General features: G+C 41.7%; 1 protein-coding gene across 1 annotated transcript; it reads right to left on the bottom strand.

The window, feature by feature from the left end:
• Positions 1–267: 267 nt before the first annotated feature.
• Positions 268–27,085, bottom strand: LOC106604145 (START domain-containing protein 10). The gene is made up of 6 exons (XM_014198551.3): positions 26,559–27,085; positions 11,473–11,620; positions 7,541–7,644; positions 6,886–7,003; positions 2,762–2,814; positions 268–2,193 (listed from the first exon to the last, which is right to left on the bottom strand). The coding sequence occupies exons 1-6, from the start codon at positions 26,703–26,705 to the stop codon at positions 1,972–1,974; spliced, it is 792 nt and encodes a 263-aa protein (XP_014054026.1). The 5' UTR covers positions 26,706–27,085; the 3' UTR covers positions 268–1,971.
• Between the last annotated feature and the right edge of the window lie 874 nt (positions 27,086–27,959).

Raw genomic sequence — 27,959 nt, 5'->3', positions numbered from 1 at the left:
AATCTAGACACTAGTGGCGTTTCCTTTCCCTCAAAAAACAATCTGACTGATGCGGACAGGAAGCGTGACAGGAAGTAGCCTTGGGGAAAAAGGAAGTGCCTGAGACAATACAGATTCTGAGAATTGGCTCCCAGCTGCATTTTTAAGTCTGAAAAAGGATACAGTCACACATAAACGTTCCTTATTGACGGAGAAAAACAAACATGGAGGTCGAAATGGGAACTTGTACTTAGAATTTAAGAATCAAGAACATCAGCCGCGAAGGTGTTAAAATCAGGAGACAGCTTCTCTTTATTTAACATGTGCGTTGGTATGAACATGATGCCGCTCCATTTTGGAAACATGTCAGAAAATACTACCAAAAGACAGTTTGAACTAAATGAAAACACATGCCTAATAATAACTTTATTAATTAATAAAGACATAATCTTTGATATTCAGTCAGAACAGGCAACACCAAAGTATAAGTGATGTAATGACCTTTTAACAACTAAACATGCTTCATGACCCCTAAAGTGATAAAAAACTATAACAGATTATGACTGATGATAATGATTCCAAACAGGTTATGCTGCCATCTCTCCTCCCCCGTGACTCTCATTAGGAGCCTCAGTGGGCCATTCACTGTACAAAAGCACACATGTCTTGGTGCATTATGCTAATTCACTTCCTAACAAACTTGACATTCCATTGTTCTAACAGCTCATGGCTTCCGGAACACTGGGGGATGAGGAAATGTTATGACATATTACTGCCACTGGGAGGCACTAGAGACCTGGAAATATACTGTAGTAGGCTGCCTGTATTGGTAAAGGCTACTGTATTTTTCTGTTTTGTTTTTTATTTAACCAGGAAAGTCAGTTCAAATCAAATTATTATTTACAATGACGACCTACCCCGGGCGATGTTGGGTGCCGCCCTATGGGACTCCCAATCACAGCCGAATGGGATGAAGCCTGGATTTGTGCAGTGAAGCCTCTTGTACTGAGATGCAGTGCCTTGGACCGCTGTATCCCCTCAGGAGCCAAATTAAAACTTAGTCAAATCAAACGTGAATAGGGTCTTGAAATATTGTCTTCAAATTCGTTTTTTTTTAAAGAGACACAAAGTTTTACTCAAAGGTTTACTCTATTATTACTGTCAATGAGATATTATACTATTTAATTGAACGATAGCACCGTAAATACGTCGTCCATTTTTTAAAAGAATATGTCCGATTTTTTCCCTAATTTGTCATGCTATATGAAAATACCCTGTTAAACCCTTCTGATTTATTAAGTTATAGATAAATTAGCAACTAAATGCAACAAGGCAAATTTGCAGGTCAAAATGATAGTCTATCATACATGTACATTATTTGTACTGTACACACACACACACACACACACACACACACACACACACACACACACACACACACACACACACACTCTCTCACACACACACACACTCTCACACTCACACACACACACACACTCACACACACACACACACACACTCACTCACTCACTCACTCACTCACTCACTCACTCACTCACACTCACACACACACACACACACACACACACACACACACACACACACACTCACACACACTCACACACACTCACACACACTCACACACACACACACTCACACACACACACACACACACACACACACACACACACACACACACACACACACTCACACTCACACTCACACACACTCACACACACACACACACACACACTCACACACACACACTCACACACACACACCAAACTCAACACAGAGTTTGTGTCCCAAATGGCACCCTATTTCCTATATAGTGCAACACTTTTGACCAGAGCCCTATAGGTAGTAGTGCACTACTTTTGACCAGAGCCTAATGGGCCCTGCACAAAAGTAATACACTATATAGGGAATAGGGTGCCATTTTAAACACAGCCACACAATCAGAAACAAACAGTGTCTTCACTCAGAGTAAGCCTAGGTCTCTTCGTCATCGCTGTGATGTTGTGCTTGTTTCTCCTCCGTTAGCCGGCTCTCATCGATGTTCTCCAGTGAGTCGGCTCTCTGTAGTACAAGGTCAGACACGTTAATACACGCTAAGGTGTTCTGCTCCGGATAAATCCAGGGCTTCAGGTTAGGGTTGTGCTTCCTCTTCCACTCTGGATACTTTTGACAGGCCTTGTAGATCTTCTTCATGGCCTAGGGGGAAGGAGCAGAAATTTAGATTCTAAATGAATATGTTAATTAAGAGCCTATTAGATAAGCCATGCAGACATGTTTTGAAGGGTTTTATAAGTAAGCAATAAACTGTAAATGATGTGTTTATAAATAGTTGTTAAATGTGTAATAATGAGTTATAACAGCACGGTATTACTTTTAATGGTGTCCACGATTAGCGATTTTGGAATCAAAACAGTCAAAACATCTTTGGGAAATGCATGTACTTCCTGAAACCAATAGATGGAGGCAGAGATATACAATAATTTCTCTCTTTCCCAAACCAGAGATGGATAATATAGACTACCCCATGGGATGTGTTAGGAACAATCTCTCTAGTTCTCGCTTTCAAGATACTACATTTCTAAAACAGATTTTATTTTATTAGGATCTCTTTTCGTCCTCATTTCAACTAATCTTCTTTAAACATTTAAATCCAATGTTTTAAAACGACCACATTTTCACATATAAACCCACCGTTACAAACAGACATAATACACTGACAGATGGACCAGATTGATTATCAGATGGTCCAGATTGATAATATTACCTTTGGTGCTACGAACTGAGACGCTCTGTTCACCACCCACTTGGGAAGCGAACCTGCAGTCCAAAGAAAAAACATGAAGGTACAACACCAATACAATACTCCTCAAGTATTTCTAGTAGGCAGGCCTATGATAGCAAATACAATACTAGCAAAAATGTGTTTTTCACTCCTTAAAAAAAACACACTGCTTCCTGTTGATATAGTTCATGCGGGACCCCTGGTTTACAGTAAGGACAGTATACAGTAGATATAGTTCCTACAGGACCCCTGGTTTACAGTAAGGACAGTAGACAGTAGATATAGTTCCTACAGGACCCCTGGTTTACAGTAAGGACAGTATACAGTAGATATAGTTCCTACAGGACCCCTGGTTTACAGTAAGGACAGTATACAGTAGATATAGTTCCTACAGGACCCCTGGTTTACAGTAAGGACAGTATACAGTAGATTTAGTTCCTACAGGACCCCTGGTTTACAGTAAGGACAGTAGACAGTAGATATAGTTCCTACAGGACCCCTGGTTTACAGTAAGGACAGTAGACAGTAGATATAGTTCCTACAGGACCCCTGGTTTACAGTAAGGACAGTATACAGTAGATATAGTTCCTACAGGACCCCTGGTTTACAGTAAGGACAGTATACAGTAGATTTAGTTCCTACAGGACCCCTGGTTTACAGTACGGACAGTATACAGTAGATTTAGATCCTACAGGACCCCTGGTTTACAGTAAGGACAGTATACAGTAGGTATAGTTCCTACAGGACCCCTGGTTTACAGTAAGGACAGTATACAGTAGATTTAGTTCCTACAGTACCCCTGGTTTACAGTAAGGACAGTAGACAGTAGATTTAGTTCCTGCAGGACCCCTGGTTTACAGTAAGGACAGTAGACAGTAGATATAGTTCCTACAGGACCCCTGGTTTACAGTAAGGACAGTAGACAGTAGATTTAGTTCCTACAGGACCCCTGGTTTACAGTAAGGACAGTATATAGTAGATTTAGTTTCTGCAGGACTCATGGTTTACAGTAAAGACAGTAGACAGTAGATATAGTTCCTATAGGACCCCTGGTTTACAGTAAGGACAGTAGACAGTAGATATAGTTCCTATAGGACTCCTGGTTTACAGTAAGGACAGTAGACAGTAGGTATAGTTCCTATAGGACCCCTGGTTTACAGTAAGGACAGTAGACAGTAGATATAGTTCCTACAGGACCCCTGGTTTACAGTAAGGACAGTAGACAGTATATATAGTTCCTATAGGACCTATGGTTTACAGTAAAGACAGTAGACAGTAGATATAGTTCCTACAGGACCCCTGGTTTACAGTACGGACAGTAGACAGTATATATAGTTCCTATAGGACCCCTGATTTACAGTAAGGACAGTAGACAGTATATATAGTTCCTACAGGACCTATGGTTTACAGTAAGGACAGTAGACAGTAGATATAGTTCCAACAGGACATATGGTTTACAGTAAGGACAGTAGACAGTAGATATAGTTCTTACAGGACCCCTGGTTTACAGTAAGGACAGTAGACAGTAGATATAGTTCCTACAGGACCTATGGTTTACAGTAAGGACAGTAGACAGTATATATAGTTCCTACAGGACCCCTGGTTTACAGTAAGGACAGTAGACACTATATATAGTTCCTATAGGACCTATGGTTTACAGTAAGGTCAGTAGACAGTGTATATAGTTCCTACAGGACCCCTGGTTTACAGTAAGGACAGTAGACAGTAGATATAGTTCCTACAGGACCTATGGTTTACAGTAAGGACAGTAGACAGTAGATATAGTTCCTATAGGACCTATGATTTACAGTAAGGACAGTAGACAGTAGATATAGTTCCTACAGGACCTATGGTTTACAGTAAGGACAGTAGACAGTAGATATAGTTCCTACAGGACCTATGGTTTACAGTAAGGACAGTAGACAGTAGATATAGTTCCTACAGGACCTATGGTTTACAGTAAAGACAGTAGACAGTAGGTATAGTTCCTACAGGACCCCTGGTTTACAGTAAGGACAGTAGACAGTATATATAGTTCCTACAGGACCTATGGTTTACAGTAAGGACAGTAGACAGTAGATATAGTTCCTACAGGACCTATGGTTTACAGTAAAGACAATAGACAGTAGGTATAGTTCCTATAGGACTCCTGGTTTACAGTAAGGACAGTAGACAGTAGATATAGTTCCTATAGGGCCTATGGTTTACAGTAAAGACAGTAGACAGTAGGTATAGTTCCTATAGGACTCCTGGTTTACAGTAAGGACAGTAGACAGTAGATATAGTTCCTACAGGACCTATGGTTTACAGTAAGGACAGTAGACAGTAGGTATAGTTCCTACAGGACCCCTGGTTTACAGTAAAGGCAGTATACAGTACAGAAGTGTGACGATACTTTTCCAGCTGTTCATAGCTTCTGGGGATTCCATGCCATGAATATGAGCTTTGCAGCAACGCACACACACAGACGCACACACACAGCGAGTCTCTTCACACTCAAGGACACACACACACACACACACACACACACACACACACACACACACACACACACACACACACACACACACACACACATCAATGGAACAGAAGGCATTTATTATCAATGGGGTAGCTTGGAGCAGCACAGAAAACAGATGACATCAGCAGATTCAGAAAACATGTCTTCAGCAGCAGTGGTGCTAAACTGGTGCAGGGGGCATCAAAGGCTTCCTGATGCTTCACACTCAAGGACACACACACACACTGAGTCTCTTCACACTCAAGGACACACACACACACACACACTGAGTCTCTTCTCCCTCAAGGACACACACACACTGAGTATCTTCACACTCAAGGACACACACACACACACACTCACTGAGTCTCTTCACCCTCAAGGACACACACACACTCACTGAGTATCTTCTCCCTCAAGGACACACACACACTGAGTATCTTCACACTCAAGGACACACGCACACTGAGTATCTTCACACTCAAGGACACACACACACACTGAGTATCTTCTCCCTCAAGGACACACACACACTGAGTATCTTCTCCCTCAAGGACAGACATTTGGTTGGAGTTAAGCTGTATTATAAACTAGGTCCAATGATGAAAAGTGTTGTTAAATTCCAATGGAGCACACAGAGTCCTTTCAGACAATGTGTTGATCTGCTGCACTCTGACATTGGGTTTACAAAAGGTGCAAGAGAAGACATACTGTATACTATAGTGAAACAGTCTCTCCAAACTTTAATCAGATGCAATGTGAGATCAGATGCAAGCTTTCTGTCAGTAATGGCCTTCTTTAGAGCACGGTCGTTAAAAGCACCTTAAATATCTTTGATAGGAAGGATATATGCCACAGGTCATATCATCGGCCTAATATATATATATATATATATATTTTTTAAAAGTTACTTATGAAACATAATCTTGTTGCGTTTGATCGTTTGCCTGATTCCTTCCTAAGACCTGTGTCTGTGTACACAGAGGTATTTCAACAGGACTCTCAGTGTGGAGTGAAGCTAGGGGAGTTTGAGCTAATAGGACTGGTGTTACGTACACAAACAGACAGAGCAGTTTTCTCATAGCACCCTATGACAGCGATGCACTGTATCCAGATCCGGTGTTGACCAGCATAGAGCTGTTGTCACGTCCTGACCCTTGTAAGATGTCATTTTCTATAGTAGAGTAGGTCAGGGCGTGACAGGGGCGTTTTGGGTGGTTTTCTATGTTTTCTATTTCTATGTTTAAGTTCTAGTTTTTCTATTTTTATGTTTTTTTGGGGGGGGGATTGATCTCCAATTGGAGGCAGCTGGTCCTCGTTGCCTCTAATTGGAGATCATATTTAAGTAGGGTTTTTTCCCACCTGTGTTTGTGTTATTTTCTGTTTATTCTCTGTACCTGACAGAACTGTATTCTGATCGTTTGCCGTTTGTTATTTTGTCTTTAGTGTTTTTCGAGTTAATAAATATCATAATGAGCACTATACACGCTGCCCTTTGGTCCCATCTATACGACAGCCGTTACAGCTGTACTGTAAACACCAAAACATGATGTTATGTAAATCATTTAGATGTACAGTGCTGTATATAACCAGTTAAAAGGCTTACCTTTGGGATCGACCTGCGTTAGGTAATAGAGAGTGGAGGAGTTTGCTCCGTTGGACTGAATCAGGTAGCCTGTCAGCAGAGACACCGCTCTCACACAGTCCTTTCTGGGTGGATATTGCTGGAATAAGACCAATCAAATGACCAATCAAATGAAAGTATTATTCATACATGGATTACCATAACACATGAAAGCAGTCAGCTGTTCACATTATGTTTAGATTTCTTCTGTTTAACAAACCAGATTTCTTCTGTTCTGAGTCACAGAGTCATGTAGAGATGTTGATCTGACTTCTACAGTAGACTGGGCCTCTGGCAGAGCTTTCTCACTGACTCTGCCAAACAGCACTAATGGAATCTATCTATTGTACAAAATTCACTAGACGACATGTACAACTTTAGATAAGTCAAATCATCTTTGTAATCCTACTTGTATGAAAAAGAGGTCCAGCCACTCGTCCATTGTGACGTTGTTTTTATATAACTAGGTGGGCCTCCTAATCACGGCCGGATGTGATACAGCCTGGATTCAAACCAGGGACTGCAGTGACACCTCTTGCACTGAGATGCAGTGCCTTAGACCTCTGCGCCGCTCGGGAGCCCCACGGTTGATAATATTCAGAGCAAAGCAACACCGTGTGTAGATAAAGGTACATACCGGGTGTTTGACAGAGTAGTTGATGATCAGGTAGTCGTTGCCCAGAGGAAGCCATGATCTCATGGTGATAAAGTCCCTGTTCTTCAGGGGGCTCGGGCACTTCCCTACAAACACAATGACAACATGACTTCAGTGGAAGATGTTTCACTGAGTCCAAATGTCCACATACAGTAGCATTCTATTGTCTAGTTCTCTAGAGTTCTCAATGATTCTCAGTGACAAACTGCCTCACAACCCAGTCTATACAGTCTATTTCTATGCCTGATTAGATTGCTGTACCTTTCATCTCCAACATGTGGTTACAGCAGGCCTAATCATAAAAACACCTTTCACTTTGAGAAACATGGTTCAGTCTACTACATCTGTTGCATATTGACTCATACTGACTGGTGTTCACGTTCAGCAGTTCAGAATCCTCCTCCTCCTCTTCCTCCTCCCCTTCCTCTTTTCCTCCTCTCCCTTCTCCTCTTTCTCCTCCCCCTCCTCTTTCAGCTCTTCCTCATATTCCCCTCCTCCTCTTTCAGCTCTTCCTCATATTCCCCCCCCCGCCCCCCTATCCTACATCTGACAATAACTCTCAGGAGTAATATCCTGTCTGAAACTAACTCTCAGGAGTAATATCCTGTCTGAAACTAACTCTCAGGAGTAATATCCTGTCTGAAACTAACTCTCAGGAGTAATATCCTGTCTGAAACTAACTGTCAGGAGTAATATCCTATATCTGAAACTAACTCTCAGGAGTAATATCCTGTCTGAAACTAACTCACAGGAGTAATATCCTACATCTGAAACTAACTCTCAGGAGAAATATCCTGTCTGACACTAACTCTCAGGAGTAATATCCTGTCTGAAACTAACTCTCAGGAGTAATATCCTGTCTGAAACTAACTCTCAGGAGTAATATCCTGTCTGAAAATAACTCTCAGGAGTAATATCCTACATCTGAAACTAACTCTCAGGAGTAATATCCTGTCTGAAACTAACTCACAGGAGTAATATCCTACATCTGATACTAACTCTCAGGAGTAATATCCTGTCTGAAACTAACTCTCAGGAGTAATATCCTGTCTGAAACTAACTCTCAGGAGTAATATCCTGTCTGAAACTAACTCTCAGGAGTAATATCCTGTCTGAAACTAACTGTCAGGAGTAATATCCTACATCTGAAACTAACTCTCAGGAGTAATATCCTGTCTGAAACTAACTCACAGGGGTAATATCCTACATCTGAAACTAACTCTCAGGAGTAATATCCTGTCTGACACTAACTCTCAGGAGTAATATCCTGTCTGAAACTAACTCTCAGGAGTAATATCCTGTCTGAAACTAACTCTCAGGAGTAAAATCCTGTCTGAAAATAACTCTCAGGAGTAATATCCTACATCTGAAACTAACTCTCAGGAGTAATATCCTGTCTGAAACTAACTCTCGGGAGTAATATCCTGTCTGAAAATAACTCTCAGGAGTAATATCCTGTCTGAAACTAACTCTCAGGAGTAATATCCTACATCTGAAACTAACTCACAGGAGTAATATCCTGTCTGAAACTAACTCTCAGGAGTAATATCCTGTCTGAAACTAACTCTCAGGAGTAATATCCTGTCTGAAACTAACTCTCAGGAGTAATATCCTACATCTGAAACTAACTCACAGGAGTAATATCCTGTCTGAAACTAACTCTCAGGAGTAATATCCTGTCTGAAACTAACTCTCAGGAGTAATATCCCGTCTGAAACTAACTCTCAGGAGTAATATCCCGTCTGAAACTAACTCACAGGAGTAATATCCTGTCTGAAACTAACTCTCAGGAGTAATATCCTGTCTGAAACTAACTCACAGGAGTAATATCCTGTCTGAAACTAACTCTCAGGAGTAATATCCTGTCTGAAAATAACTCTCAGGAGTAATATCCTGTCTGAAACTAACTCTCAGGAGTAATATCCTACATCTGAAACTAACTCTCAGGAGTAATATCCTGTCTGAAACTAACTCTCAGGAGTAATATCCTGTCTGAAACTAACTCTCAGGAGTAATATCCTGTCTGAAACTAACTCTCAGGAGTAATATCCTGTCTGAAACTAACTCTCAGGAGTAATATCCTGTCTGACACTAACTCTCAGGAGTAATATCCTGTCTGAAACTAACTCTCAGGAGTAATATCCTACATCTGAAACTAACTCTCAGGAGTAATATCCTGTCTGAAACTAAATCTCAGGAGTAATATCCTGTCTGAAACTAACTCTCAGGAGTAATATCCTGTCTGAAACTAACACTCAGGAGTAATATCCTGTCTGAAACTAACTCTCAGGAGTAATATCCTGTCTGACACTAACTCTCAGGAGTAATATCCTGTCTGACACTAACTCTCAGGAGTAATATCCTGTCTGAAACTAACTCTCAGGAGTAATATCCTGTCTGACACTAACTCTCAGGAGTAATATCCTGTCTGAAACTAACTCTCAGGAGTAATATCCTACATCTGAAACTAACTCTCAGGAGTAATATCCTGTCTGAAACTAACTCTCAGGAGTAATATCCTGTCTGAAACTAACTCTCAGGAGTAATATCCTGTCTGAAAATAACTCTCAGGAGTAATATCCTGTCTGAAAATAACTCTCAGGAGTAATATCCTGTCTGAAAATAACTGTCAGGAGTAATATCCTGTCTGAAACTAACTCTCAGGAGTAATATCCTGTCTGAAACTAACTCTCAGGAGTAATATCCTGTCTGAAACTAACTCTCAGGAGTAATATCCTGTCTGAAACTAACTCTCAGGAGTAATATCCTGTCTGAAAATAACTCTCAGGAGTAATATCCTGTCTGAAACTAACTCTCAGGAGTAATATCCTGTCTGACACTAACTCTCAGGAGTAATATCCTGTCTGAAACTAACTCTCAGGAGTAATATCCTACATCTGAAACTAACTCTCAGGAGTAATATCCTGTCTGAAACTAACTCTCAGGAGTAATATCCTGTCTGAAACTAACTCTCAGGAGTAATATCCTGTCTGAAAATAACTCTCAGGAGTAATATCCTGTCTGAAACTAACTCTCAGGAGTAATATCCTGTCTGACACTAACTCTCAGGAGTAATATCCTGTCTGAAACTAACTCTCAGGAGTAATATCCTACATCTGAAACTAACTCTCAGGAGTAATATCCTGTCTGAAACTAACTCTCAGGAGTAATATCCTGTCTGAAAATAACTCTCAGGAGTAATATCCTGTCTGAAACTAACTCTCAGGAGTAATATCCTGTCTGAAACTAACTCTCAGGAGTAATATCCTGTCTGAAACTAACTCTCAGGAGTAAAATCCTGTCTGAAACTAACTCTCAGGAGTAATATCCTGTCTGAAAATAACTCTCAGGAGTAATATCCTGTCTGAAACTAACTCTCAGGAGTAATATCCTGTCTGAAAATAACTCTCAGGAGTAATATCCTGTCTGAAACTAACTCTCAGGAGTAATATCCTACATCTGAAACTAACTCTCAGGAGTAATATCCTGTCTGAAACTAACTCTCAGGAGTAATATCCTGTCTGAAACTAACTCTCAGGAGTAATATCCTGTCTGAAACTAACTCTCAGGAGTAATATCCTGTCTGAAAATAACTCTCAGGAGTAATATCCTGTCTGAAACTAACTCTCAGGAGTAATATCCTGTCTGACACTAACTCTAGGGAGTAATATCCTGTCTGAAACTAACTCTCAGGAGTAATATCCTACATCTGAAACTAACTCTCAGGAGTAATATCCTGTCTGAAACTAACTCTCAGGAGTAATATCCTGTCTGAAAATAACTCTCAGGAGTAATATCCTGTCTGAAACTAACTCTCAGGAGTAATATCCTACATCTGAAACTAACTCACAGGAGTAATATCCTGTCTGAAACTAACTCTCAGGAGTAATATCCTACATCTGAAACTAACTCACAGGAGTAATATCCTACGTCTGTGTTGACAGTAAGTCTGCCGATATCATGGGTGTCGATCATGTTGCTGTCCCAGTTCTTCCGGTAGCTGGTGTCATGAAGGACGTCGTAAAGGGTCTCAGCAGTCACGTCCTTACACGCTATCCTCATCTGAAACAATAAGTTAAACAACACATTATATTAAAAAATGTATTGATAGATATATCTGTGTAATAACCTTAAACCTTGTTACCATGTTATTACGTAGTAATTTCTATGTCCCTGCTGTTCTGCTACTGCTAATTACTGTGTAATTACATAGGACTAGGTTAGCTATGAATAACAAGGTAAAACAGAGATTGATTCGACTTCCCTGAACTGGGTCCTCTGAAGCTGTAACTGTCTTTAGTATCGACGAAGTTTAGAACGATGTAGTAGTGCACGCCATAAAAATAGATCTGACGCAAAAACCTGCTACAGGCTTGATTCTAGAAGGATTTATGTTACAGTTAACACTGTTGGAATGCTCCCAATAGATCAGTCTGTGTTTTACAGTAAAGATTACACTGTGCAGAAAACCTTCATCAACTAGATTTCAAAAGATCTCCAGGTGGGAATACAGTACATTACACCACCATAACAACAACATTTGAAGTTGAGGAAGTTGAATATATTCTATTACTGTAATTCCTGTGTGACCACATGGAACCAACGGAATAAACCAGGACCTAACTACATTCATTTACCATAGGATATATATTAGTTGAATTAAAAATAAACTATAGGAAGTGTTGCCTTGGAGATATTACATAAGATTACATCCATCCTAATGCTCTCTGTTTACATTACATCCATCCTAATGCTCTCTGTTTACATTACATCCATCCTAATGCTCATTATACAGTATAGTGTACATCATATTAAACCCTATACAGTATAGTGTACATCATATTAAACTCTATACAGTATAGTGTACATCATATTAAACCCTATACAGTATAGTGTACATCATATTAAACTATATACAGTATAGTGTACAACATATTAAACGATATACAGTATAGTGTACATCATATTAAACTCTATACAGTATAGTGTACATGATATTAAACCCTGTACAGTATAGTGTACATCATGTTAAACTGTTTACAGTATAGTGTACATCATGTTAAACTGTTTACAGTATAGTGTACATCATGTTAAACTGTTTACAGTATAGTGTACATCATATTAAAATGGATACAGTATAGTGTACATCATATTAAACCCTGTACAGCATAGTGTACATCATATTAAACTCTATACAGTATAGTGTACATCATATTAAACTCTATACAGTATAGTGCACATGATATTAAACCCTGTACAGTATAGTGTACATCATATTAAACTATATACAGTATAGTGTACAACATATTAAACTATATACAGTATAGTGTACATCATATTAAACTCTATACAGTATAGTGTACATGATATTAAACCCTGTACAGTATAGTGTACATCATGTTAAACTGTTTACAGTATAGTGTACATCATGTTAAACTGTTTACAGTATAGTGTACATCATATTAAACTCTATACAGTATAGTGTACATCATATTAAACTCTATACAGTATAGTGCACATTATATTAAACCCTGTACAGTATAGTGTACATCATGTTAAACTGTTTACAGTATAGTGTACATCATATTAAACTGTTTACAGTATAGTGTACATGATATTAAACCCTGTACAGTATAGTGTACATCATATTAAACTGTTTACAGTATAGTGTACATCATATTGAAATGGATAAAGTAGGCCTAGCTACAAGCCAAGCACAGTGTATTATATTACAACGTAAACAAGCAAATAAGTGGATTTGCCCCATATCTCTGACGCATCACTGAGTGACTGATATATATACAGTTCTGCCTGCGCCACAGCAGCAGAGTGGGATGGGAGCGTGGGATAGCTGGGGGTCTTCAAGCCTTTCCTTGTGTTTGGGTTTGAGTGTTTTTATGTCCAAGACAAATGTATATATACAGTTGAAGTCGGAAGTTTCCATACACTTAGGTTGGAGTCATTAAAACTTGTTTTTCAACCACTCCACAAATTTCTTGTTAACAAACTATAGTTTTGGCAAGTTGGTTAGGCCATCTACTTTGTGCATGACACAAGTAATTTTTCCAACAATTGTTTACAGACATATTATTTCACGTATAATTCACTATATCACAATTCCAGTGGGTCAGAAGTTTACATACACTAAGTTGACTGTGCCTTTAAACAGCTTGGAAAATTCCAGAAAATGATGTCATGGCTTTAGAAGCTTCTGATAGTGTCACGCCCTGACCTTAGAGATCCTTTTTATTCTCTATTTTGGTTAGGTCAGGGTGTGATTAGGGTGGGTACTCTTGTCTTTGTATTTCTATGTTGGCCTGATATGGTTCCCAATCAGAGGCAGCTGTATCTTGTTGTCTCTGATTGGGGATCATATTTAGGCAGCCTTTTCCCACCTGTTGTTTGTGGGATCTTATTTTGAGTCAGTGCATGTAGCAGCTCTGTCGTCACGGTTTGTTGGTTGTAAAGTTTCACTAAAATAAAATGTGGAACTCAGAGCACGCTGCGCATTGGTCCTTCTCTACACACAATAGTGACAGAAGATCCCACCACCAACGGACCAAGCAGCGTGCCCAGGAGGAGCAGGGATCCTGGGCCTGGGAGGAAAGCCAGGAGTGGAGGACATCCTGGACTTGGGAGGAAATAATGGCAGGAGACAAAAGCCTGCCATGGAAACAAGCGGAAGCAGCGAAGGAGGAACGACGACGACGCCAGGGTGAGCGGCCAGGACGCAAGCCCAAAAGACAGCCCAAATTTTTTGGGGGGGAGGGGCACACAGACTGGTCGGCGGAGCCGAGGGGTGAACCAGAGCCAGTCGGGGAGTCGAGTGAGGAACTCGACAAAAGATTCCGGAGAGAGGTGTTGGCGTTGAGAGCGCTGCAGAGCGGGCGTGCTGAGGAGCGTGACACCAGTCCGGTGTCATATGCACCAGGCCTCCAGTGCGCCTCCCCAGTCCGGTACGTCCTGTGTCTCCTCCACACACTCGCCCTGAGGTGTGTGTCACAGTTCCGGTACAATGTGTGCCGGTTCTACACACCGTGTCTCCAGTGCGCCTCCACAGCCCAGTGTGTCCTGTGCCAGCCCCCCGCACTTGCCGTGTGAAGGTCTGTCCAGGACGTGTTGTGCCAGCTCTACGCTCCAGACCTCCAGTGCGCCTCTACGGTCCAGTACATCCTGCACCGGCTCTACGCTCCAGACCTCCGGTGCGCCTCCACATTCCAGTACGTCCTGTGCCTCCTCCCCGCACTTGCCCTGAAGTGCGTGTCACTAGTCCGGTGTCACCTGTACCAGCCCCACGCATCAGGCCTCCAGTGCACCTTCATAGTCCAGAGCATCCGGCGACAGTTCCCAGTGCAGAGCTTCCGGCGACAGTTCCCAGTCCAGAGCTTCCGGCGACGGTCCACAGTCCGGAACCTCCAGCGACGGTCCACAGTCCGGAACCTCCAATGACGGTCCACGGTCCGGAACCTCCTGAGACGGCCCACGGTCCGGAACCTCTTGAGACGGCCCACGGTCCGGAACCTCCTGAGACGGCCCACGGTCCGGAACCTCCTGAGACGGCCCACGGTCCGGAACCTCCTGAGACGGCCCACGGTCCGGAACCTCCTGAGACGGCCCACGGTTCAGAGCCTCTAGTGACGATCCATGGCACGGAGCCTCTACTGACAATCCATGGTACGGAGCCTCCAGGGATGATCCAGGGCCCGGAGCCTCCAGAGACGATCCAAGGTCCGGAGCCTCCAGAGACAATCCAAGGTCCGGAGCCTCCAGCAACGGTTCCCAGTCCAGAGCCTCCAGCGGGGGTTCCCAGTCCAGAGCCTTCAGCGAGGGCTCCCAGTCCGGAGTCCCCGGGGGCGATCCACGGTCCAGTGCCTCCGGCGACGATCCACGGTCCGGTTCCTCCGGTGACGATCCACGGTCCAGTTCCTCCGGCGACGATTCACGGTCCAGAGCCTCCGGCGACGATCCGCGGTCCGGTTCCACGGAAGAGGAGGGATCCGCAATCGGAGCGGGGTCTACGTCCCGAACCGGAGCCGCCACCGAGGCTAGATGCCCACCAGGACCTTCCCCTATACCCTCCCCTATAGACTCAGGTTTTGCGGCCGGAGTCCGCACCTTTGGGGGGGGGGGGTACTGTCACGCCCTGACCTTAGAGATCCTTTTTATTCTATGTATTTCTATGTTGGCCTGATATGGTTCCCAATCAGAGGCAGCTGTATCTCGTTGTCTCTGATTGGGGATCATATTTAGGCAGCCTTTTCCCACCTGTTGTTTGTGGGATCTTATTTTGAGTCAGTGCATGTTGCACCTCTGTCGTCACGGTTTGTAGGTTGTTTCTTTTTTTGTTGTTGGTTGTAAAGTTTCACTAAAATAAAATGTGGAACTCAGAGCACGCTGCGCCTTGGTCCTTCTCTACACACAATCGTGACAGATAGGCTAATTGACATCATTTGGGTCAATTGGAGGTGTTCTTGTGGATGTATTTCAAGGCCTACCTTCAAACTCAAGTGCCTCTTTGCTTGACATGGAAAAATCAAAAGAAATCAGCCAAGACCTCAGAAAACCAACCAGACGGCATAATTTCTTGTTTTATTAATTTACGGATAGGCAGGGTCACGCTCCAACATTCAGATGAATAAAGCATGTGTATAATGAGTCCACCAGATCAGAAGCATTAGGGATGACAGGGATGTTCTCTTGATAACTGTGTGAATTAGAAAAAAATTATGTCCTGCTAAGCATTCCAAAAGTAACGAATACTTTTGGGTGTCAGGGAAAATGTATGGAGTAAAAAGTACATCATTTTCTTTAGGAATGTAGTGACGTAAAAGTTGTAAAACATATAAATAGTAAAATACAGACACCCTAAAAACGAATTGGAAGTATTTGTACTTAAGTACTTTACACCACTGGCCACACCAATGTGTTGGAGGAAACACCGTACAGCTGGTGACCGAAGTTAGCGTGCATGCATCCTACCTGCCACTAGGAGTAGCTAGAGCGCGATGGGACAAGGACATCACGGCTGGCCAAACCCTCCCCTAACCCGGACGATGCTGGACCAAACCCTCCCCTAACCCGGACGATGCTGGACCAATTGTGCACCGCCTCATGGTTCTCCCAGTCGCGGCCGACTGCGACACAGCCTGGGATCGAACCCGGGTCTGTAGTGACACCTCAGACCGCTGCACCACTTGGGAGGCCAGACAAATGTATATTTTCTTCTCTTATTTGATCAGATCTTTTCTAATGATGGTGGCCCCTAGCCTTCCTTTCCTTGTGTTTGGGAGAGGAAGGAAGGACTGAGAGAGAGGAGCCAGTGGTCAGAAGTTTAGTGTTTATATTTAACCATGAGGCTGCAACAGGAGTTTCCCATAACACTTCGTATGGATACACTCTTCATTAAGCATTATAAGCGCATTTCTAACACCTTATTAGCTGTGCATAATGCATTATAATGCACAACTTAGTTTACTTTCCTGGCGCTCTTCATAGCTGAAGTAAATATGTTTATTTTGTCTCTTCTGTGATCAATGAGCTTGATTCTATGAAACTCATCTTCAGTGGGGACCGCTGGTTATTTGGCTGATCAAACGGCTCATTAAATGTTGGACTCTTTGTGAGTAAATAATTAAGAAAAGACAGGAGTCAAGATTCAAGTGGAAACAACAGGACAAAGAGTGGATTCATTCAATTCAATTTGACCCATTATCATAGAGGTGTAAAGTACAGGATAGGAAAACTGTAAAGAGGGGTTAGGTAGGCCTAGACCGGAGTAAGGATTCCACTTCCTTCCATTGTAAATCTTACAGGATGCCTTTGGTTAATCAGTGTGCAGGGACTACAGTTCTGTATAGCATGCCAGGTGTGACACAATCAGATATCGTGTGTCGGGTCAACGTAGCAAACGGCTCCACGTAACTCAATCAGTAGATCGCTTAGGTTGAGTTAATAATTCACCATCACATCCCCCTGTCCAACCCCCGTCCGGGCCTGGCTTCTAACAGAAGGCCTAGTCACTCCTCATTTCCACTGCCTGGGTTGCCTCCTTAGGTTAGGTTATGTCCCTCTGAATGGAATGTCGTCAATACCTAACTCTATGTTGTATTATTCAGGAGGCAAGAAGTGCATCACTGCCCCAGGAAATATTCATGTACTATAAAGAGAGATCTATCTAGCCATCATCTCTTGTTTTGTTGACGTTTGTTCTGGGTGTCAACATTTGTTTTCTCATTCATCCTTCTAAACAATTCATCATTCCTGTTTCTTTTGTCTTTCCTCTTTATCTGGGTTCCAGACAGGATCAGCTGGAGTTCCTTTAATAAGGGCTGTTACCCTCTTGGCCTGGCAGCAGGGGGGAATAGGGTTTCCTCGTTACTAGCTGCTAGCCATTACGAAAGTTTTCCACTCTTCATTTTTCAGGACCTCTCCTGGGTGGACGTCACATCAGAGACCCAGCCTGCCTTTCCTTTCTGACAGACAGAAACTGTCTGATGACCTAGTCTTACCCTAGCACTACAGTATAGCTGGCTGCTACAGAGGTATGGTCAGATGATTGAGTCTTACCTACTGTAGGACTACTATATAATATAGAAGTATACAATACATATTGCGTAATGTCGTCTAGTGTGTTGTGGGTTCTGTTTCTGAATGAATTATTTGGACCCTACTTGGTTACAGTATGCATCTACATTAGGTCAACATAGGCTATACTGCTATACTGCTATGCTACTATACTACAATACCACTACACTACTATTCCACTATACTACTATGCTGCTAAACCAATATACTACTATACCACTATACCAGTATTCTACTATACAACTACACTACTAATAAACGGCTATACTCATATACTACTATACTACTGTGCTACTATGCTACCATACCAATATACTAATATACTGCTATACTACTATACTACTATTCTACTATGCTAATATACCACTATGCTAGTATACCAATATAATGCTACACTGATATACTACTATGCCACTATGCTACAATACTACTATACTACCATACTAATATACTGCTATGCTACTATACTGCTATACCAATGTACTACTATGGTACTATACTACTATACTGCTATATTGATATACCGCTATACTGCTATCCTGCTATGCTACTATACTACTATGCTACAATACTACTATATTACTTCACTAATATACTACTATACGACTATGCAACTATGTTACTATGCTACTATACTAGTATACTAATATACTGCTATACTATGGCACAAATACACCACTATAATACTACACTACTATACTAATATACAACAGTACTGCTATACTACTATACTGCTATGGTGGTATACTGCTATACTACTATACTGCTCTGTCAATATACTGCTATACTAACATACTGCTATACTTCTATACTGTTATACTGCTATACTACAATGATAATATACTAATATACTACTATACCACTATACTACTATCCCACTACACTACTATACTACCACACTACTATACTACTATATTAATATACTGCTAAACTACTATAACACTATACTAATATATTACTACACTGCAATACTACTATCCTACTATACTATGATACTAATATACTGCTATGCCAATATACTACTACACTCCTATACTACTATGCTACCATGCTATTATACTGCTATACTACTATGCTACAATACTACTGCTACATTAATATACCTCTATACTAGTATACTACTACATTACAATACTGCTATACTGGTATATTGCTATACTACTATAGTGCTATACAACAATACCGCTATATTAGTATACCGCTATACTACACACATATACTACTATACTACAATAATACTATACTAATATACTGCTACACCGCTATACTGCTATCCTACTATACTGCTATACTGCTATATTAAAATACTGCTATACTACCATAATACTACACTAACATGCTGCTATACTTCTATCCTACTATACTACTGTACTAATATACTGCTATGCCAATGCACTACGACACTCCTATACTATTATACCACTATACTACTATACTGGTGTACTACTATACCAATATACTACTATGCTGCTATGCTACTATACTACTATAATATTATAAAATATACTGCTATACTACTATACTGCTATACTAATATACTGCTGTACTAATATACTGCTATGCCAATGCACTTCTATGCTCCTATACTACTCTGCCATTATACTACTACGCTACTATACTACCATACTCATATACTAATATACCAATATACCGATATACTGATATACTGAAATACTACTATGCTGCTATGCTACTATACTAATATACTATTATGCTTCTATACCACTATACTGGTATACTGATATACTACTATACTGCTATACTAATATACTGCGGTACTGCTATACTACTATACTACTATGCTGCAATATTAATATACCGCTATATTAGTATGCTGCTGTACTACTATACAGCTGTACTACTATACTACTATGCTACTATACTACCATACAAATATACTAATGTATTGCTATACTACTATACTAATATACTACTATCCTACTGCTATGTTGGTATACCGCTGTACCGCTATACCACCATACTACTATACTGATTTATTAATATACTGCTATATTGCTATATTAATATACTGATATACTACCATCCTGCTATGCTACTATACTACCATACTACTATTCTGCAATATTACTATACTGCAACACTACTATAATACTATACTAGTATACTACTATACTGCTATACTATTATCCTACTATACTGCTATGCCAATATACTACTATGGTCCTGTACTGCTATACTACTATACCACTATGTTAATGTACTGCCATACTAATATACTAATATACTGCTATACTAGTATACTACTATGCTGCTATGATGGTATACTGCTATACCACTATACTGCTATATCAATGTTCTGCTATACTACTATACTACTATACTGCTATATCCGTATACTGCTATACTACTGCACTGTTATACTACGATACTACAATAATACTATACTAACATACTACTATGCCGCTATACTACTATACTACTATTCTGCTATATTGACATATTGCTATACTAGTTTAATACTATACCAATATATTATTATACTGCTATACTACTATCCTGCTATACTACTATAACACTATGCCAATATAATACTATAGTCCTATACTACAACAGTACTATGCTTCTATACTACCATGCTGATGTACTAATATACCGCTATACTTCTATACTACTATGCTGCTATACTACTATATTAATATCCCAATATACAAATATACTACTACAGTACTATGTTGCTATTCTACTATACTACTACACATATATACTACTATACTGCTATACCACCATACTACTATACTGTTGTACCACTATACTACTAGACTGCTATACTAATATAGTACAGCACTGCTATACTGCTACTACTATGCTAAATTACTGCTATATTGATATACTGCTATATTAATATACTGCTATACTACTATACTGGTTTATTGATATACTGCTATACTACTATACTGCTACACTACTATACTGCTATTTTAACATACCACTATATTAATATACTGCTATACTACTATATTACTACTATACTGCTGTGCTACTATACTACCATACTAATATATTGCTATTCTGCTATGCTATTATACCACTATACTACTGTACTAATATACTACTATACTGCTATGCCACTATACTAATATACTGATATACTGATATACTACTATACTACAGTGCTGCTATACCACTATACTAATATACTTCTATATCAATATACTGCTATACTACTATACTGTTATGCAACTATACTACCATACTTATATACTAAAATGTTGCTATTCTACTATAATGCTGTACTACTATGCTAATATACTACTATACTACTTTGCTACTATACCAATATACTGCTACACTGCTATATTACTATACTAATATACTACTATACTACTACACTGCTATACTGCTATGCTACTATAGTACTATACTACTATACTACAATGCTGCTATACTGCTATATTGGTATGCTGCTAGGCTACTATACTACCATACCACTATACTGCTGTATTAGTATATTGCTATACTACTATGCTGTTATACTGTAATGATACTATACTAATATACTACTATACTGCTATACTACTATCCTGCTATACTACTATACTGTTATACTGCTATGCTACTATACTGCTCTGCTACTATACTGCTATGCTGCTAAACTGCTATCCTGCTATGCTACTTTACTACTATACTACTATACTGCTATGCTACTTTACTACTATACAGCTATACTGCTATACTGCTATACTGTAGGGCAGAATTGGGATCCGCCTGAATTCCTATCCAATGGTGCAATAACAAACCTTCCATGAAATATGAATGAATCCTCTGGAACTGATGAGTATTCTAGGACATGAGTACAGAATTAGACAAAAAGGTGCTATCTAGAACCTAAAAGGGTTATTTGGCTGTCCCCATAGAGAACGCTTTGAAGAGCCCTATTTGGTTCCAGGTAGAACCCTTTGGGGTTCCATGTGAGGCCCTTTCCACAGAGGGTTCTATATGGAACCCAACAGGGTTCTACCTGGAACTGAAAAACGATTCTACAAGGAACCAAAAAGGGTTCTCCTTTGGAGACAACCGAAGAACCTTTTTGGAACCATTTTTTCTCCGAGTGTAGGCAATGCTTTCGGAAACCGCAACATTCTTGGTACATTGTACTGCATAATGTTGCTGTCCTAAATGATCATAAATGAGAGGAAGCTCTCCTTTTAATAAATAAGCTCTCTCTCTCTGATAAGCTCTCTCTCTCTCTCTCTCTCTCTCTCTCTCATCATCATCATCATCATCATCATCATCATGTCAGCCCTATTCACTAGACATGAAGCTCTGAGACTGAATAAACTACTCTCGTATCAACAAGCATTTGCTGCAAGATGAGAAGATGAGAAACCTCAGCAGTTATTTATCTAGTGAGTGTTACAGTATAGGAGAGAGTGTATTAGAGCTGACACAGCAGTATGGGTAATAGAATGCTCGAGGGGAGGACAGAAGAGAACCACAGCAGTATGGGTAATAGAATGCTCCAGGGGTCTCTAAGGGGGATGACAGAAGAGAAACACAGCAGTATGGGTAATAGAATGCTCCAGGGGAGGACAGAAGAGAACCACAGCAGTATGGGTAATAGAATGCTCCAGGGGAGGACAGAAGAGAACCACAGCAGTATGGGTAATAGAATGCTCCAGGGGTCTCTAAGGGGGATGACAGAAGAGAAACACAGCAGTATGGGTAATAGAATGCTCCAGGGGAGGACAGAAGAGAAACACAGCAGTATGGGTAATAGAACGCCCCAGGGGTGTCTAAGGGGGCGGACAAGAGAAACACAGCAGTATGGGTAATAGAATGCTCCAGGGGAGGACAGAAGAGAACCACAGCAGTATGGGTAATAGAACGCCCCAGGGGTGTCTAAGGGGGCGGACAAGAGAAACACAGCAGTATGGGTAATAGAATGCTCCAGGGGAGGACAGAAGAGAACCACAGCAGTATGGGTAATAGAATGCTCCAGGGGAGGACAGAAGAGGAACACAGCAGTATGGGTAATAGAATGCTCCAGGGGAGGACAGAAGAGAACCACAGCAGTATGGGTAATAGAATGCTCCAGGGGTCTCTAAGGGGGCGGACAAGAGAAACACAGCAGTATGGGTAATCGAATGCTCCAGGGGAGGACAGAAGAGAACCACAGCAGTATGGGTAATAGAATGCTCCATGGGTCTCTAAGGGGGAGGACAGAAGAGAAACACAGCAGTATGGGTAATAGAATGCTCCAGGGGTCTCTAAGGGGGAGGACAGAAGAGAAACACAGCAGTATGGGTAATAGAATGCTCCAGGGGAGGACAGAAGAGAACCACAGCAGTATGGGTAATAGAATGCTCCAGGGGAGGACAGAAGAGAAACACAGCAGTATGGGTAATAGAATGCTCCAGGGGAGGACAGAAGAGGAACACAGCAGTATGGGTAATAGAATGCTCCAGGGGTCTCTAAGGGGGCGGACAGAAGAGAAACACAGCAGTATGGGTAATAGAATGCTCCAGGGGTCTCTAAGGGGGAGGACAGAAGAGAAACACAGCAGTATGGGTAATAGAATGCTCCAGGGGAGGACAGAAGAGAACCACAGCAGTATGGGTAATAGAATGCTCCAGGGGAGGACAGAAGAGAAACACAGCAGTATGGGTAATAGAATGCTCCAGGGATCTCTAAGGGGGAGGACAGAAGAGAAACACAGCAGTATGGGTAATAGAATACTCCAGGGGAGGACAGAAGAGAACCACAGCAGTATGGGTAATAGAATGCTCCAGGGGAGGACAGAAGAGAACCACAGCAGTATGGGTAATAGAATGCTCCAGGGGAGGACAGAAGAGAACCACAGCAGTATGGGTAATAGAATGCTCCAGGGGTCTCTAAGGGGAGGACAGAAGAGAAACACAGCAGTATGGGTAATAGAATGCTCCAGGGGTCTCTAAGGGGGAGGACAGAAGAGAAACACAGCAGTATGGGTAATAGAATGCTCCAGGGGAGGACAGAAGAGAACCACAGCAGTATGGGTAATAGAATGCTCCAGGGGAGGACAGAAGAGAAACACAGCAGTATGGGTAATAGAATGCTCCAGGGGAGGACAGAAGAGAACCACAGCAGTATGGGTAATAGAACGCCCCAGGGGTCTCTAAGGGGGCGGACAAGAGAAACACAGCAGTATGGGTAATAGAATGCTCCAGGGGAGGACAGAAGAGAACCACACCAGTATGGGTAATAGAATGCTCCAGGGGAGGACAGAAGAGAACCACAGCAGTATGGGTAATAGAATGCTCCAGGGGTCTCTAAGGGGGAGGACAGAAGAGAAACACAGCAGTATGGGTAATAGAATGCTCCAGGGGTCTCTAAGGGGGAGGACAGAAGAGAAACACAGCAGTATGGGTAATAGAATGCTCCAGGGGAGGACAGAAGAGAACCACAGCAGTATGGGTAATAGAATGCTCCAGGGGAGGACAGAAGAGAAACACAGCAGTATGGGTAATAGAATGCTCCAGGGGAGGACAGAAGAGAAACACAGCAGTATGGGTAATAGAATGCTCCAGGGGTCTCTAAGGGGGCGGACAAGAGAAACACAGCAGTATGGGTAATAGAATGCTCCAGGGGTCTCTAAGGGGGAGGACAGAAGAGAAACACAGCAGTATGGGTAATAGAATGCTCCAGGGGAGGACAGAAGAGAAACACAGCAGTATGGGTAATAGAATGCTCCAGGGGAGGACAGAAGAGAAACACAGCAGTATGGGTAATAGAATGCTCCAGGGGAGGACAGAAGAGAAACACAGCAGTATGGGTAATAGAATGCTCCAGGGGAGGACAGAAGAGAACCACAGCAGTATGGGTAATAGAATGCTCCAGGGATCTCTAAGGGGGAGGACAGAAGAGAAACACAGCAGTATGGGTAATAGAATGCTCCAGGGGTCTCTAAGGGGGAGGACAGAAGAGAACCACAGCAGTATGGGTAATAGAATGCTCCAGGGGAGGACAGAAGAGAACCACAGCAGTATGGGTAATAGAATGCTCCAGGGGTCTCTAAGGGGGAGGACAGAAGAGAAACACAGCAGTATGGGTAATAGAATGCTCCAGGGGAGGACAGAAGAGAAACACCGCAGTATGGGTAATAGAATGCTCCAGGGATCTCTAAGGTGGAGGACAGAAGAGAAACACAGCAGTATGGGTAATAGAATGCTCCAGGGGTCTCTAAGGGGGAGGACAGAAGAGAAACACAGCAGTATGGGTAATAGAATGCTCCAGGGGAGGACAGAAGAGAACCACAGCAGTATGGGTAATAGAATGCTCCAGGGGAGGACAGAAGAGAAACACAGCAGTATGGGTAATAGAATGCTCCAGGGGAGGACAGAAGAGAACCACAGCAGTATGGGTAATAGAATGCTCCAGGGGAGGACAGAAGAGAAACACAGCAGTATGGGTAATAGAATGCTCCAGGGGAGGACAGAAGAGGAACACAGCAGTATGGGTAATAGAATGCTCCAGGGGAGGACAGAAGAGAAACACAGCAGTATGGGTAATAGAATGCTCCAGGGGTCTCTAAGGGGGCGGACAGAAGAGAAACACAGCAGTATGGGTAATAGAATGCTCCAGGGGTCTCTAAGGGGGAGGACAGAAGAGAAACACAGCAGTATGGGTAATAGAATGCTCCAGGGGAGGACAGAAGAGAACCACAGCAGTATGGGTAATAGAATGCTCCAGGGGAGGACAGAAGAGAACCACAGCAGTATGGACAGAAGAGAACCACAGCAGTATGGGTAATAGAATGCTCCAGGGGAGGACAGAAGAGAACCACAGCAGTATGGGTAATAGAATGCTCCAGGGGAGGACAGAAGAGAAACACAGCAGTATGGGTAATAGAATGCTCCAGGGATCTCTAAGTCTACTGTAGACTATTGAGATGCATCCCAAGTGATGTTGAGACACTGACAGTATTTGTCATTATGTGCCACTAATATGGTTAAGAGACCAGCACACATTATAATAAGTTGTGGTTGACTATGTCATCAGTCACCAGTGTATTATGAAGCCTAAACCCTGGTGTACTTAGTCACCTATCTAATCAGAAAATATTAACTTTGTATGAACAGGGGAATTACTCAATGCCATGTTATTCACAAAGGTAAACCTACATCTCAAGTCGAACTTCTCAAGTCTACTCCAGACACAATATCATGAATACGGCTGTATACAGGATGTATTGATGATCGTATTGGTTTTCAAGTTAGGGAAAGTATCATTATGATTCCACACGTTAGATTCAAACCTGTTCAGTTGAAAATAAAATTATACTCATCTTGAGAAGCGCTACAATAGTTCGGTTTCTCCTGGAAACCTGACTTCCAGTCTCCTCTCCGCAGTGCAGTGCTTTCTCTTTAAGCACAGCACCAGACGTGCCGGAATGAATCTGTAGTAGCGACACACTTGCCTTTAGTTTCTGGATAGTTTTACACTCTTCATCCCTGCACCACACCGTCACGTTTCCCTTGTTGTAGCGCGCTGTCCATCCTTCCTGGTTTTCACATTGTTCCTTGAAGGAGGTAAAGTCTGTATCGTCTGGTATCTGAACGGGCATCTTCTTGTACCCTACTTGTGATGTGGTACAAATGTATCAGTAGGAGACAAAAACAGACAGAAATTGGTAATCTCCTTTTGTATTAGATCTTCCTTTGGCTTTGTTAGCTCCCACTGCAGTGCTGAGTTCGATGGTTATGGTAGATGTCAGCACAAAGTGCTTTCCAGGGGATATTCAGTAACAATTCAAGTCCCAATAACAAGTAGAAACTAATTTGAAGGTAGAGGTAAGACTAGTCCTGTTGATTCTGCCACCGCTACGTCGTCCTAAAGTCCCCTGCCTCTGAAGCTCTCACACCCCATCACTAGTCACTGTGGTGCAGCACGGTAAATAGGTAGAGGCGTCCGGTTACCAAGGTCCCGGTATCAGGTGCGGTAGTCCTAGACAACACAACATGGCCGCGTAGTTAGTCAGACTGACAGATGAACAACATGATCATATGTCATGTTTATGATGTGTTTGTTTTGGTCTAATTGTCTGCTGGTGAGGGTAGGTGAAAAAACGGAGCCTTTTATCTAGCAACCTGTAATAACGTTTATAATCACTTTATAATCACATTTTTATTAATGTTGCATATTTAAAAACGTCACTCTGTCCACTAATGAGTCACTGTATATAAGGACAACGATGTGGGCTCCTACAGATTAGGCATATTATTTTAGATGTGTTTTAAGGTTTTATTTCAGTTTTGCATTGCCACAACCACTAGTTGCCACCTGAAATAAAATTTAAAAAATATGAACAACGGTTTTGAGAATACATTATTTTACTCATCCACCTGAAGAGCAGTCATGATGATGATGATGATGTGTGACATTTATCTTAGCTTGCTATTCATCCATGATAATAGGAACCAATTCATTGCCTTTCTAACAATGAAACCTGACCACAATTGACTACCTCAATGGTTGATGATATTGAATCCAGGGGACAGACGTTGTCAGTGAAACTATACAGATGGGTTTCCCTTTCAAGGGAAGGCTGTTCAACTTTACCACAGTTACGTGAGGCCACAGGCTTTGTGAGTCTACAGGTAGGCAGGGAGTTGATCCCACCAACACAATTCATTGGAGTTCAGTGGGAGCTTGCAGTAAACATGGCTCAGAGAACTTTTGTGAGCCACTGACCCTTGTCACTTCAAGACATCTGCCCTGGTAACCTGACCCAACTACAAGCACAAAGCTACACCAGTATGATAGCCGATTAATCTAAATGACCATATTCTACTTTAAATTGACAGATTAAACAACCTGT

The sequence above is a fragment of the Salmo salar genome, chromosome 05 (assembly GCF_965601325.2).
Source record: "Salmo salar chromosome 05, fSalSal1, whole genome shotgun sequence".
Lineage (NCBI taxonomy): Eukaryota > Metazoa > Chordata > Actinopteri > Salmoniformes > Salmonidae > Salmo > Salmo salar.
This window is presented reverse-complemented; position numbering and strand designations above follow the sequence as displayed.

Coding starts and splice junctions, on each gene's coding strand:
- LOC106604145 (XM_014198551.3), bottom strand. CDS start 26,705: ATGCCCGTTCAGATACCAGACGATACAGACTTTACCTCCTTCAAGGAA. Junction 2,815..6,885: donor AACGCAGGTCGATCCCAAAG/GTAAGCCTTTTA, acceptor TTTGGACTGCAG/GTTCGCTTCCCAAGTGGGTG. Junction 2,194..2,761: donor CTCAGTTCGTAGCACCAAAG/GTAATATTATCA, acceptor CCTTCCCCCTAG/GCCATGAAGAAGATCTACAA.